The sequence below is a fragment of the Choristoneura fumiferana genome, chromosome 2, assembly GCF_025370935.1.
Source record: "Choristoneura fumiferana chromosome 2, NRCan_CFum_1, whole genome shotgun sequence".
Taxonomy (NCBI): domain Eukaryota; kingdom Metazoa; phylum Arthropoda; class Insecta; order Lepidoptera; family Tortricidae; genus Choristoneura; species Choristoneura fumiferana.
Window position 1 is genome coordinate 20,692,297 of NC_133473.1, and position 14,997 is coordinate 20,707,293.

The 14,997-nt window shown below is 40.1% G+C and overlaps 1 protein-coding gene across 5 annotated transcripts in view; it reads right to left on the minus strand.

Moving 5' to 3' along the window:
- Positions 1-2,940: 2,940 nt before the first annotated feature.
- Ten-m (teneurin transmembrane protein Ten-m) overlaps positions 2,941-14,997 on the minus strand; it is a 624,351-nt gene continuing 612,294 nt past the window's right edge. For 4 of the 5 annotated variants that reach the window (XM_074111143.1, XM_074111142.1, XM_074111144.1 and 1 more), the window contains 9 exons: positions 14,783-14,990; positions 14,058-14,084; positions 13,018-13,234; positions 11,776-11,952; positions 10,884-11,292; positions 10,441-10,693; positions 6,575-10,361; positions 6,122-6,493; positions 2,941-5,931 (listed from right to left, as the gene is read on the minus strand). In XM_074111143.1, the coding sequence (XP_073967244.1) occupies positions 5,575-5,931; positions 6,122-6,493; positions 6,575-10,361; positions 10,441-10,693; positions 10,884-11,292; positions 11,776-11,952; positions 13,018-13,234; positions 14,058-14,084; positions 14,783-14,990 (5,807 nt within the window). In that variant the 3' untranslated portion in view covers positions 2,941-5,574. The remainder of the gene's footprint in view (positions 5,932-6,121; positions 6,494-6,574; positions 10,362-10,440; positions 10,694-10,883; positions 11,293-11,775; positions 11,953-13,017; positions 13,235-14,057; positions 14,085-14,782; positions 14,991-14,997) is intronic. The other variant, XM_074111140.1, reaches the window with a different exon arrangement.

The following is a 14,997-nucleotide window of genomic DNA, read 5'->3' on the forward strand; positions in this document are numbered from 1 at the left end:
ATAAAACGTTTTAAATAAAAATGTCACGTCACAATTACATTAAAATTTGTACAATATTTTATGGCTCGCGTATCCCTGCGAATGTGAATTCCCAAGTTTACATTTGTCACAATTCAATTTTGATTTACGTGGTTGCTAGCTGAATCGATTTTTAAGGTTGTTAAAACGTGGTTTGTTTTACACGAATAAAGAATAAAATAAATGGGTTAAGCAAAATGGTTAAATGGTAATACATGGGTTTAGTTATTATTACTGTTGTTGCTTGTGCCAGGACTTGCTTGCCAGACTATAATTATAAATGATTGTTGCAGCTGGCAAGAGACTGAACCTTTGTTAGCCGTTGACGTTGAATGTTTTAATATCTCAATTTTAGAGCGTTTTCAGGTTATCCGATCCGATATCGGTATCGGATCGGATAATGTGAACACGCTCTTAGGCTCTACTAGTGCTTTTCAATGTTACTTGTTTAGTTGGCCATTGGGAAATTGACACTATTGTTAACCTAAGGAATTTTAAAATTTTACAAAAAGGACGTACATAACATAAAGTATCTTATGTCACAACTTGATGTGGAAATCAATAACTTAAGTACTCTTTGTTGACTGTAATTGCTTTGTCATCGAATCTATATTGTGTATACCAAATTCCAAGACCGACTGCTGGAAGTGGGTCTACTTCGACGTCCAAAGTTGGACCCGTAATAATGGAAATTAAAATAAAAACTTCTAAAATATGTCTTTCATACGCCATTCGTATATGTATTCAAAGTTGAGAACACACTAAAGTAATACCAACGACAAGAAATAAATTATGTCATGACAACGGATATACTTCATCTTTGTCTGATACGTCATTATTAGTATCTTTTTTACTAGCTCCTTTTTTTTTTGTCTCATGACAAAAATATCAAATCCAGACAAATCCCGTCCATTCCGTTGCGGCGATTCCGTCGCAGACAAAGCACGGTAAACACGTGCAGGTTAAAAATGTATGGTAAATTTACCCCCTGTACAGTATGGTGAACATCCATTGATTATATTTATTTGAGCGATAAATGTGATGCCGTCTCTGTTTGTATTGTTCGAATAGACGGAGACGGCATCACATTTATCCGTCAAATTAAATTAATCAATGGGTGGTGAAACAGCCCCTTAAACTAGTTTGATAATTTCATTCGAAACTCGAAACGAGACGGTTTTCTTTTTCTCTCTCATTTAAATCTTCCGGAAAACGAAGAAAACCGACGAGTCCCGAGCGATATTAACATTCTGGTTGTGTTGTACAGCCAGCATCAAAAGTACCGGATCACTTTTTTCTTTTTTTTCGCATTGACACATTGACAATCTTGCATGGCGTTTAGTACGCGGCTGTAAAACGACAAAGTACGAAAGGGTATAGCTACTTTTGATGCTGACTGTATCCCTAGGCCAAAAATATGGAAACAAGTTTATAATGACGATAGAAAACAGTGATTTTATTTTGTTTGTGAATCGAAAACAAAAGAGTAAAAATATTTTGTTAACAAAATGCTATGTTAATTACATTTATATATTTTTTACTCTTTTATTTGCAATATGTTATTAAATAACTAAATAAATTTTGAATGTTTTAATACTGTGCGTGTAGTTTTAATCTTTTGAGGCTGCCTAAAGTAAGTTGCGTTACCAATAGGTATAATGGAAATATTAAGAAAACTGCAACATTCCATCCGTGAGGCGAAGATTGGCGTCCAGGTTCTTTGATTTAGCGCACCGTTGGTATCTACCTTAGATATCTTAGTATCCTTAAACTTAAGTCTTGGTATACTCTCTTTGGATAGTGCCGTGCTAACCTAAATTTTTGATATAATCTGCGGAACTACTTATAATTATTTAACTTTGTTGCATATTTATTTAAAGGAAATAAGTACTATGTGTTGAGGAGTGTAGTCATTCCATTTGATGTTCTGTGGTGTTTTGTTTGGCATGGTGTGTCGTCTGATATGGTGCGCATCACCTCGTTTAAGTTAAGCTTAAACATGTAAACTATAACTATCTGTGGGATCCTGTAATTGGCTGTGTTGCTATTCCTACTACATATATTGTGTTTTTAGCTGATGGTTCTCCTTAAATAAATAAATAAATAAAACAACCTCACGTCTTAAATCGAGTTTAGCCCGACATGTTTCGGGCTTATCCGTAGCCCTTCCTCTTCGGAGCAACGCGGTTCGGCGGCTGCTGCAACACGCGCACTGCGCGCCGCCGCTCTGCTCGCGCGACTACCCGACGAAAGTGACCAAAAGGCTAAACTCTATTTAAGACGTGAGTTATCCGGGTCAATATATTGATATGAGTGAGTCTCACGGTAGTTTCATGTTAAAAAAAACAACCTCGTTCCATACTTTTGACCTTGAGTGTAGTTCTAAGTTTGTAATATTAAAATAATGAGTCAAAGTGGAGTTACGTGTTGAAATGAACCTTATTACCGAAACTGTATTCTAACATGTTAGCCATACATGCTAGTTTTGTTAATAAATATTACGTAATTTTTACTGTGTTGGTACTTAAGTTCATTTTTGCATGTACGAGGCACGCATAAATGTTACATATCACTAGTTCTACGTACGCACTGGAAGTAATAAATTATTTTTTATTACCAATCTTTGAGTTTGATTTCTATTGTGTACGTTATAAGAATCATAATCGCATAATCCTGTCATCATGATTAGCCATAGCCAAACAATGAGCATGTCTTTGTGACGTCGCCCATAAGCAGCATAAGTGCGAGAGAGAACATGATATGTGCTGTCTCATTTGCACGTTTTATTGCGTCATTTGCCGCGAGTCTGCGTAAACTATATGTTTGGTGTGTGAGCCAAAGTGGCAAGATGACGTATGCCTTATTACTAAAGAATTAAAGTTCAATTTAGGTTATAAGGGGTCCAGAAGTAAAACTGCAGTGTAATTTAATATTTTTTATTACATATTCCATTAGAATACTTTCTATATTATTATTGTACATGCTTCCCCGCACGCACCGCCCTCTATCGAGTATGAAACTCTATACACATCCAGAGTCTTAAAGGGGTCTACGCTCATATCTACAATAGTACAAAGTAAATGCAGCTTGAGGAATCCTGTTCTATGCTACTCGCCTCCCGTAACTATGTGAAGCATTCTATTATTATCTAGAAGCTGAGTCTATGGTAATTTGATGGTCTATGGTTGTTCGACGATTGATTTCAGCGCCACCTGTCGGTGATTAGTGGTATTATTAAGACTAGTAATGAACTACTTTTAAAGCCACTCGCACGCGTATACGGAGGTTTGAAAATGGAACCTTTGGACGTTAAGCTAGATCGCTTTAGAAGTAGTTTTCAAAGCGATATAGCTTAATGAAATGACTGCATGTAATATTTATCGTTTGTGAATCAATCGCGGATCGACGGTACCCGATGCTAGCCTCTCACTGCCCTCTGCCGATATATTACATATAACCTAGCTTACAGGTATAATTATAAATAATTCCAAGCGTAAAGATATGTACAATATTTTTACAGATTACATCCCCAACTTTTAAGTACCTATTTACAAATTAGAATTCTTTATACATTATAAAAAAGAACAATACCGCTCTAGTTTTATATCACCGCGAAATCAATAACTACATTCACAATAGATAATATATATTTCATTATTAATTAATTTAAATAAAAATACACCTTATAGTTAAATAAAGGATAAGACGTATTACATTACAATGTATTGCTTCGTTTAGTCACATTTTGCAAAAATATCACCATCGTGGGCTCAGCCTCGCAGCCTGTAGGAGTGGGTTTCCCTCCCGCCACTATATTTTTTGTAAAAAATATCCACGTTCACCTCACTCAGTCAACTAGCTACTTAGTACCTCTAACACGGAATAGACACCACAATTTAAATGATACACATTTATGGACATATACTATAAAACTACCGTTGTTAATTACATCTCAACCCCTCGCTGACTTATTAAAGGAATACACAATCACAAGTGACACTAACTGCGCAAAGATAAGTGAATCACTTTACTGACATAAAAAAAAATTGACGGAGATTTGATCGGGATCACCCTTAACTTAACCATTCCAGTTATTAGGGTAGATGTCACCATAAACAACTCTATGACGCAACTCTAGGAAAAAAACAGCTTTCAGCTATTTAGTCCTGAAAGTCGATCCCGTGGGCAAATAAGTGATAGCTTCCTATTGTCATTGATTTCAAATATTTAAATTTATACGTAAAATGCCATTAATCCTGTCTAGAGTTTCTATTCTCTTGAATAACTTTGATTTAATTTACCCTCTGCACGATTCTTTGATGTTGTCTCTGTTTATTTTGTTCGATTAAACAGAAACGGCATCACTGATATATTTGTTACATAAAGTAACAGGAACTTAATGATAATCGTGTAATAGACCCTTAGATTTTAAAAGTAAATTCAAAAGATCTTAGTGGCTTAAATCGACTTAGTAGGCCGAAGGTACAATGAAGTAGCCAAGCTTAAAAATATAGTTTGTCTAGCTTGTCTTTGCGCAGTCAGTGTACGAAAAAAAGTTTTAATTCAGTCTCTAGGAAAATGTGCTGCGCTATAAGTCAGCAAGAAGACTACACGGTTACTGTAACACTAATGTAATGATCTTTTATTGCATAACACATGCAGATTGTATGAATCAACGCTTTGTAACTAAACAAGTTTTATTATTTGTATATTTAATTCAAGAGGCCATTCTAAAGGGTTACTGTATTGCTACTTAGAACTCTGTCGCTCCGAACCGGGCTCGTCACGCGGCCAGGCGCCCTTCACTACACAAGGTTCCAGAGCGGGTCATTCGATTTCATGTAAGAGGCGTTTTTATAAAAAACATTATAAAATTATTGCTTAAATAGTAATAGTATTGCGAAGTAAAAAAGACCTTAGGTCTAATGTTAAAGGAACAACTACGAGATTAATAAAAATAGTATTTACATATAACCAAATTATAGTTTGGATAGCATGAGTTATTTGGCTACAATGTGATAGGGCTACATTGATTTCGTGTAAAATAATAATTCTAAGTGACAAGAGTATATCGATAAAAATATTATTATGTAGGTACTATAAAAATAAATTTAAAAAGGGATAAAAATTGTGATCGCGTTTGAGTATTTTGGTTTATTATGCTCAGTTCGTAATTATTATAATATGTTAATTATTAAGGTATCTTTTGACCCGGTACCCTGTTGAGAGTTGTCCATGAGATTCATATCAGTCCGATGGGGTAAAAACTAAAAACAAGCTATAACAAGACAAGGGGACAAAAATAATTGACACGCCTAAGTACGCAAAGCGGAGAAACGAACTCTACTATGGCCTATTAAACGTAATTTGTCCAGTACCAGATCACACCCAAAATCCTTTCCCTATCTCATTCAGTCCCAACTAGTTCCGCACTACCCATCACAATAGCTCACTCCGAGAATCCTTAAGCTGACACTCAAACATCAGTCCTATAAAAAATAAATCTAAGACCATTCAAATTCAAAATGGCGTCGAATTATGGCACGTTCAGGAAAATCACGAGCGGTGACGGGAGCGGCCGCTCTTTCTTCGTTTCCTTCTCCCGTCGCGCACGAACACGATGTTCGCGGGGTCGTCGGCTAACTGCGGGTACTTGGAGACGGAATGGACGTCCCTGGCCGCCCAGCCATCTACAATCCCGTGAGAGATTAGCTCTTCTTTTTCCTCCTCGGTCCAGGAGCCACGGCCCTCCCAGCCCGCGGCCACGAGCGCCTTTTCTCTTTCCCACGCTCGCGCGGCCGCCCGCTTATGAGCATGCTTCAGTAGCTTGATCCTTTCTTGTGCTGGATCCACTCCGTAGCGCAGAACGATGACCGCTTGAGCCGAGCCCTTGCCTACTGCGTGGACTCGCACCTAGAAAGCGACGAAACTTCAGTACACAGAAAGTAACTTCAGCTAGAAAATCAGTCTTAGGTAGCCTTTTTTACGACATGGAAATTGATCCAACTCATGATGTTGACCTTCACAAGAAAGTTTTTTAAAATTATAATGATAATTTAAGTTGAGTTAAATTATTGAACAAGTGGATAAAATAAATATTTACCTCTAAGCCTTGGTCATTCGTCTCGTCTTGTGACACGTTGAACTTTCCAGATAGCCTCCTCAATTCTTCCATGTCATCTCTGATCTTCAGTGAATTGTCCTTCACGAAATAGAACACGTCCTGATCGTGGATGCTGAAGTGGACGTCGAGGAAGTATGAGTTGTTGAAGACGGTTGTAATAACATCTTCGACGACGCTGTTGGCTCCGTCCGCGACGCTGATGTAAGCCTTGCCGTCCACTCGAGATATGAGGACACCTTCTCCAAAGACACCTCGTTTGTAGGACACTCGAGGCAGCAGGTTGCGTGTGATCGGCTCCATCTTGAGAAGAGGCGTCGGGACAAAGTCTATGTCTGATAACTTGTCGTTTACCTGAAGGAAAAGGAGCGATGTCAGCCATTTATCTAAAAAATGAGCAATGAACAATATAACTAAAATTTAAGATAAACTTACCTTCTCAATGATACACTGAAGTCCAGACATAACACCAAAATCAGGGGCCAATTGCGGAGCTGTCACCGAAGTCATAGGTTGGAAGATCATATCAGTGATATATCGCGAGCCCATCATCTTGTGCAAGTTGTAACCGTAAAGCTGCAGCCAGCTCGCCAAGTTTGTCATGTACGGGACGTTCTGGTTCTTATTTATAGGGTCGTTGTTCTTAAATCTGTAGATGAAGATGTCAGTTGGAAGGCTCAGTTTGGTCGCCAGGTGTTCCCAGCTTGGTGTCATCCATTGCCCGACTATTGGGTCGTACAGTCGGTTGTCCAAGTACACGAGATTTGTATTGTAATCGAAAATTCCGCCGTGGAAATCAACAGGCACGTAGAAGCCTGGATTAGTGTCTTTGATTATCTTTCCGAAAGGACTGCGTTTGATCTCCTTTATTATTTCACCGTTGACATCAAATACTACAAGCGGTGAGCCGTTGTGATCGGTGGCGACGTAGAATCTCTGGTCTTCCGTCTCGATGCCAGTGAGGAAGTCTCGCTGGTCGTATAAGAGCCTTACTGTCTTCTCGGTTTTGGGAAAGTGCATGTGGGTGATCAAGTTAGGAGTTTGAGGGTTGGTGTAGAAGAATTGAGTGATGTTGTTCTTATCGTCTTTCCATGCTACCAGTCGGTTCCTATCGTCATAGTAGTACCACATCTGGAACTTGTCCCTTTCGAAAGCGTGCACGAACTGTCCTCGCGAGTTGTATCTGTACTTCTGCTCTCCGCGCCTGATAACGAAACCTCGACCATCATAGCTGCTGAATTCGATATCTCCGTATTGGACGACTCTGTCCCCGATATCATAACCAAGGTATCGCTTTTCTCCGTGCTCAATGACACCAATCACATTACCATTTTCGTCGTAAACGTATTTCCAGTCGTCTTCAGATCCAACTACTTCCATTAGATGTCCATCGAAGTTGTAGCTAATCCGTTCGCTGGATGATGTATCACCGATTAACATCTTCTTGGACTTGATTCTGTTCCTCGCATCATATTCAAGTTCCAGGCGGAAGACATCGAACGATTTGATATTCATAAGGACAGTCTTTATTCTACCGTGGTCGTCGTAGTCTGTGATCGTGAAGTATTGCTTGCTCGTATCCTGCATCACAGATCTGTTGAAGGTGTTCCTATAGATCCTTAGATCGCTGACTCCTTCGAGAATGCCAAGGTTTTGGTTGTACTTCAGCCTCAGTTGCGGCATTTCCTTGCTATTGATATTGACGTCAATTGTGGAAAGCCTGGCGTTACCATCGTACTGGTATTTGAGGTGAGCGTTGTTCAGGCCACTCTTAGAGTTGAATTTCATTTTTTCGTCTTTGAGAATGCCAGCGTGGTATTTGTAATCTTGTTTCAGTTCGTAATCAGGATCAGTTATTTCGACGTTCTTTACTAAGTGAGTGTTCTCGTGGTAGACATAACGGATAGCAGATGCGCCAGCCAATATCGTTTCTAATTTTCCGGTCGAATCATAAACGTACAAAATCTTACCGGACTGGTGGGGGAAAATTTTTGCTAAGATGTGTCCATCGTCGTTGTATAGGATTTCATAAGGATGCCTGTTCATTGGCGAGAAGTATTGGTATTTGAAATAGCCTAAGGATGTCATTAGAGCGAAGGTGTGAATGTGGCCTCTTGGAGTAGTGAGGTTCTGGAGGGCACCTGAGTCGTCATAGTCTAGCAGATAATCGCTACCTCTGGGTGTAGTGACCTTAAGTGGAAGACTTGTGAACATATCCCTGAATGAGTAAGCTAATGACGAACCATCTCCGTATCTAATTTCATGCAGTCTTCCTGCTCTGTCGAAGCCGTACGTTTCATTCAGGTCGCCCCATCTCCAACTCGTCAATCGGCTGAACCTGTCATATTCCAGTTCAACTTCAGCAAAGATACCATTCCTCGGTCCCCACTTCACTGGCCTGGCAGTCCTGTCATACGTAACATTCAGCAATTCAACCTTATCGTCCATAAACACGGCTACCGTGGAAGTATCTCTATCATATTCCAGTGTTATTAAGTTTTCTCCATTCACCCTCAGTTTGCGGCCGATCTGCGCGACAGCTTTGCTGCTCTTTCCTTTATTCGACTGCAGTCTTCGGAGGAAGTATCGCCATTCGAATCTGTTTGCTAAGTCGCCGCCAACTTCAGTCCTCTGTTTCGCAGGCACCGGGTAACTCTCGCCTAGAATAGGATCGATTTCTGAGAGAATGGTGTACGGAACGGTGTCTGTAGAAATAACGTGTCCCCATGGCATACTGGAGGAAATACTGCCATCCGTAGAAATTATGGTCTTCTTCTCGGCTTCACCAACTTTAGTATTCACGGAAGATCCTTTGATAAGAATCGAAATCGGCTTCCTATTGTTTTCGCTTACGAGTACCGTGGCACCTTTGAGGCTGAGATCGAAGGTCAGATTGATGATTCTGCCAGTGGGAGTAACAGCCGATGTTAGCCGGCCAAATTCATCGTATTTGTAGATGTAGCTGCGACCCGTGCTATCGTATTTTGCTTTGAGCAAGCCAGTGGTGCCGTGGTAGTCGAAAGTAACGTTGAAGTTGTCAGGTGTTCTCAATTCCTGTAACATTTTCATTCTGGACATCTTGAGTCTACATTTCTGACCCTTCGTGTTCTCTATCGAGTTAACCTGGCTGGAGTAATCTCTCAGTAAGAAGACCTTGTTGCCAGCTGCATCAGTAACCGTGCTCAGTTTACCATTGCTAGTATTGACGTTATAAGTAAACACATAATTATTTTCTCCAGTAAGAATGTTCTTTGTCATGATGTGTTGACCGAATCTATTAAAGATATATATTTCTTGCGTATCTGGTGAATATATCTCGTATTCCCTCGAGCCACTAGCATCTGGTATGCTAGCCATAACAGAACGAATTCTATAGTTAGCTTGGTCTGCGATATGGACAATACCGTCAGGACTGACGATAACTGCTGAAATAGTATTAAATTTAGAATTTGAGGCTAAGAAGTGGTCGGCTTCGAAGCAATCGCAGCCCCTCTCCAAGCAATTACATTTAGATTCCGCGCCGGCGTACAAGGAGATCTTTCCGTCAGTCGTAATAAGACGCACTCGGTTAATCCTTTGCGAGTCGCTCTCAGCGACATACAAGTCACCAGCTGCTCCGAAGGCGATGCTCTGAGGCATCACTAAGGTAGCATAGGTCGCTAATTCCATGTCGTACCCAGTAAGTGGTGATGGGCAATGAAGTGGACGGCCCGCGATCACTTTTACTCTGCCATCTGGAGCCATTTGTAGAATCATGTGGTCATCAATAATGTGCAGGCTGTTATCCAAAGGATTAATGGCGAGTTCTGTCGGCCATCTAAGATGTACTTCCTCAACGCTTAAAGTACCTTCGCACGGAATCGGTTTCCAATGGGCTCTGTGCATGTGGTTTCCAATGACTGTTGTTATAATGCCATCCCTATCTACCATTCGGATGTTAGTTCCATCGGCGAAGTACAGAACGTTGTCGATAGAGACTGCAACTCCTTTGGGATAGGCGAGCTTAGCATCTCTAGCTAATGCTCCATCTCCACAATGCGCCTCGTCTCCCGGAAGACATCTCTCACCAGATCCGACGACAGTTTCCCAGTTATGTTCAGGGTCGGAGTAGTCGTTAGTGTTGCGTACTTTGATGATCTGGTGAGACTCCGGGTCAGAAATGTAAAGCGTTCCGTCCAGAGGTGACAGCGCCATGTGATACCGGTAGGAAACTCGTGTGGCACTGGAAAGATAAGCATACATTTAGTATCAAGTCAAATTCAACAGAAGAATGTTGATCGTGGAAGAGGAAATTTACTTACTTTAGTTTGACCACAGTCCACACAGATCCATCGGTCTTGATTTTCCGGACAAGGTTGAAGTCTCCCACGAAGATGGATCCGTCAGGTGCTGCGGCAAGGGCCACTGGTGCCAGCAGCCGCTGCCGCGTGGCCGCTCCCTCGCAGTCCTGCCCGCAGTCAAGGCCGCGCTGTCTCCCGTCGCCCATCGTTGTGATAATGAGACGAGGCTTGTGCTTCAGGTAGATATTGGTGCCGTCACCCTTTTGGAGAATACCTGAAGAATTTGAGGATTTTAAAGCCTGATTTTAAGCACTCAAAACTCTAGGTTATATTATTAGATTTAAAATCTTAATGAAATGAAATGAAATAAATAATAAGTCCATCATAAAGGTAGGTCTTCGAATTCCTGAGCAAAAAGAACAAAATAAAAACGATTTTTTAACAATTTCTGATTGAGAACTTACCTTCATGGAAATTATATCTGTGGTGAATATCCAGATTCCATCCACCGACGTCAGATATGCTCATGTCGTGTCCGCTCAGCTTCGTAGTCTGCACATTCCAGATGATGTCTTTACAATCAGTATATTGGTATCCCACTTTCACTAATGCTGTGGTGACTCCGTATACTCTCTGCCGGTACACATTCAGCCTGTTCCACGGATACGTGAATTTAATGACGGGGTCTGCTTCGAAGGTCTTCTCGAAGAGAATGCCTTCGATGGTAATTCTCAAGTGGATGAGAGCTAATGTTGGTGGCACTTTTTCTGGCGTCAGTTGCAACTGGATGGTGGATAGGTAGCCGGCTGCTCTGGAGCTGTGGTAGACAAGGTTCAATCCGGTGCCAGGGATTTGAAGGCTTTCTTGGACCACCTATAAAAAAGAATTGCTTTAGTTAGATATAACAGTTTCAAAACGATTTACGGTTCGTTATATATATTAGACGTATAGCAGTCGTAATTTCTTGCGTAGGTATATCCATGATCATATTTCATCATGACTTTAGTAATTGCGACAAAATATTGAAAGCTCAATAAAGTTATCTAATCACAGTCTAGTTATGACTTTTTACTCAACAAAACAAGAGCTTAATAACATAACCAACTAAAAAAAGTTGGGTTTCTCCTACATTGTCTTTTCAAAGTTCAATATCTCGAAAATTACTGAATCCATCCCAATAAATCATACGAGTAAAACCCACCTTAAAGAATCTCGCTTTCATGAAAAAAAAATAGCATCGAAATCGGTCCATCCGTGTCAGACAGACGGACATTTACACCCGTCTTAGCGTGGGGGGTTAAAAAAGATCAAAGCAAGCACCAGCAACACGTTAAGCTCTGCTAAAGAGATGCTTACTTGTGATTCAGCTAGTATGGCGCTCTTGTCTGGACAGGCTCCCTGGAAGCCGTGCTTCCAGGTGGCAAGCACCACGGGCTTCATGGCGTCGTAGTCGTGAGCCAAGCACGCCTGTGGCGGCCCCATGCCGCCTTTCTCGTCCGCTGTCGTCATTATTACTTCGTCGATTATCACAACCTGGAAAAAGCAGAGTTCTCATTTTACAAGTCTTCTTATTATTTAGGTCTACCTTTGTTTTAGTGTGTGATTTGCTATACTGTGTTTCAGTGTCTCCTATGTGACAGAAAAAGGTGGTGAAAACAATAAAATTGTGATTCCAAGGGCGTTAGGTAGTAAGGTCTCAGTTCTCAATTTATTTTTTGCCAAGCAATCGTTTTTAAATTCATCAATGTAGGTAGACCTGTATTTTCCCAAGAACACTCTTCTTAAGCTTTGGTTTCCTAGGATCAGCGCTGCCGTCATAATAGCGGCCATAATAAAGCTGTGAATAACGTCACTAGAACGTTGTCTATGTAAACAAAATGACGCGGTTTCCTAGAGAGCGGTAATTGACAACGTTCTCTAGGAAACCAAAGCTTTAAGTCTCATAAAAAAATTTCGTCGTACATTTATGTAAATCGAAAGTGACGTTTGTTCCGACTAGGTAAACTCCTGACACTTCGCGGCAGCCTTCGTAAAAGTTAGATTCTTATAAAAGACGATAAAACTCCGACAAAACGACCGTCGAAGTTTGTTGAGTTGAAATTATAATGCCCCTTTAATCGCCCCGTCGCATGTTTCGGGCCAAAAATTAAATTGCTTCATACGAACTTTGGGTGAAGTCGTTTGAATTAAAAACGGGCGTCAGAGCAAAGCTGTTTTATTTTAAAGTAGGTAAAGTTGAACTTCGCGCGTGGGACTGAAAATTAATGGATTTGCAGTTGCTTCAATATTGCCAACTAGCTGATATTTAATCATCTATTATAAAACTTTTGTTACAAATAAGTCTCAAGCCTCGCTTCTAATAAGTTTAAGCCTTAAGTACTTAAATACACTAGCACAGCACCTAGTTCAAGTGCTTCAAAATTGCTCGTTGATAACTATCTATTTTTTAATGACTGATACTTACCCCTGTTTCACAATCCATTGATTAAATTTATGTGATGCCGTCTCTGTTTGTTTTGTTCGAATCACATTTATCCGTCAAATAAAATAAATTAATGAGTGGTGAAACAGCCTCTTAATCTTCAGAGATCCACTAACCTCATTCCATGGCACGAATACAACTTGCGAGGACCTCTTGAATGGCGCTCTTCCAAAATAAAGCGTCACTGCGCCTCCACCGTTTACTAGCAGGTCAAACCAGCCGTCTTCCCTGGTCAGGGTGAAACCTTCGAGCGGCGTGGATGTGGACACCCTGACCCCCACCAAGCCGGAGCCGAGGGAGGTGACCACGCGGCCTCTGATGACTGCAGAACGGCTGTGGACATAACGATGACATATGAACATTGGTGACAAATGTGGAGGACTTTTTCGGCAAATGGGTAATGGCTTAAATATCGAAATTGTCAAAGGAGTAGGTAGAAAAACTTGGATTTTGGTTGATTCAACTTTTACAACTGGGGTCGCAAATGGTGCACTTTCCATCCTGCATCCTTCACAGATGAAGGATCAGTGATTGTCAAATTGGTGGGACACTACGTAATTGTAATCAACGATCTACTTGTCATTACAAATTCGGTTATCTACTATTATAGTATGTCTACTTTGTCAAATTCCAAAATTGCATCAACTCATTCTTATAGTGGGTATGTGAAATATTTCTATTTCATAGCTAATTCTACCTACATTTACATAATTTTATTATATTCTGTAGTCAGTAAAATGTTTCATGTACTTAAATGTAATATTTTATACTATATAAAATAAAAAGCGTAACACATATTTCACAGGACACGGTATAGGTAACTAAATACAATAACACAAAAACACATGCAAACAACATTCATTTGACATAAACATATAAATATATTGCCAATTTAGAACATGTATACTACATTAGATAATAATAGAATCTGGTCTCATTCTATTAAAATACACACAACATGAAGCAGTAGGTGATGTTTAATGAACAGTTAAATTAAATGACGTAGACATTTTAAAAATGAGTCTCCTGGAGCATATAGTGCTTTAACATTTTGGTGCAACTGTCACTAGAAAAGAAAGTATTGGCTTCAAAGTTGTGTACATTAGAATAGAAGTAATCACACACACAAATCCTAAATCTGACTCAGAAGTCTTACCTCGTGTTGAAGTGATTCCAAAACATACTGCGCAGCAGAAGAGCGGACAGAAACAGAGATAAGTACCATCGTTACGGACAATATGTTAATTTAGAAGGTTTTTTTGTTAACAGCGTAAATATATAAAGTACATGCATGTGCTAATCGAGTTGGTTCATAAATTTCTTGACATGTAACAACATAAAGTCGCCCTTAGTGTTGGAAGAAAGCATAAACAATGTGTCACACTCTTATATGTAAATAAAACATTGGGATTGACTGGGGCACAACATTGCGTATTTTATATAACAGATATTTTGTTAGTTTGTTCACAGAGTCGTTGTTATTGGACTAATGTGAGGTTAAGTTCAAAGGTTTCCGTTTTCTACACAGAAACTTTTGAACATCGTCGGTATTTGGATTGATAATTTAAATTACCAATAAGTATAACAAAAGGACAGTTGACACAGTAACACGTTTATGTTACGTACGACGCTACGGTCGGTTCCCTGACTTATGTAATGTATCTACTTTTTACCTACAATAATCTTTTCTTCACTTCAACTCACACAAAAAATTGTAATATTCTTTCATTGTTGATGTGTCAACTAGCCCTTACTACAATATTGTCAAAGATAGTCGCTTACATTCAATTACTGCTTCTGGATCACAAACCCAGTAGGTATTGAGTGTAAGCGTCTACTTTACTTTTAACAAAACATATAACATCAAACATGAATCCTCACCTTTCATTGAACGTCTCCTGCTTGGCGTAGTTCTGGAGGCTACCTTCGTCAATGAGGAACTTCATCCTTTCGAAGAAGGAGGCGGTGATGGCTGGCGGCTGTTTGCGGAGCAGAATGTCAGTGGGTTTCGGTGAAGACACGCAGAGCTGGCTGCCTTTGCAGGCCGCGGACTGACAGCACTCTGGATCTTCGCAGTCTACAAGGCCATCTGGAAA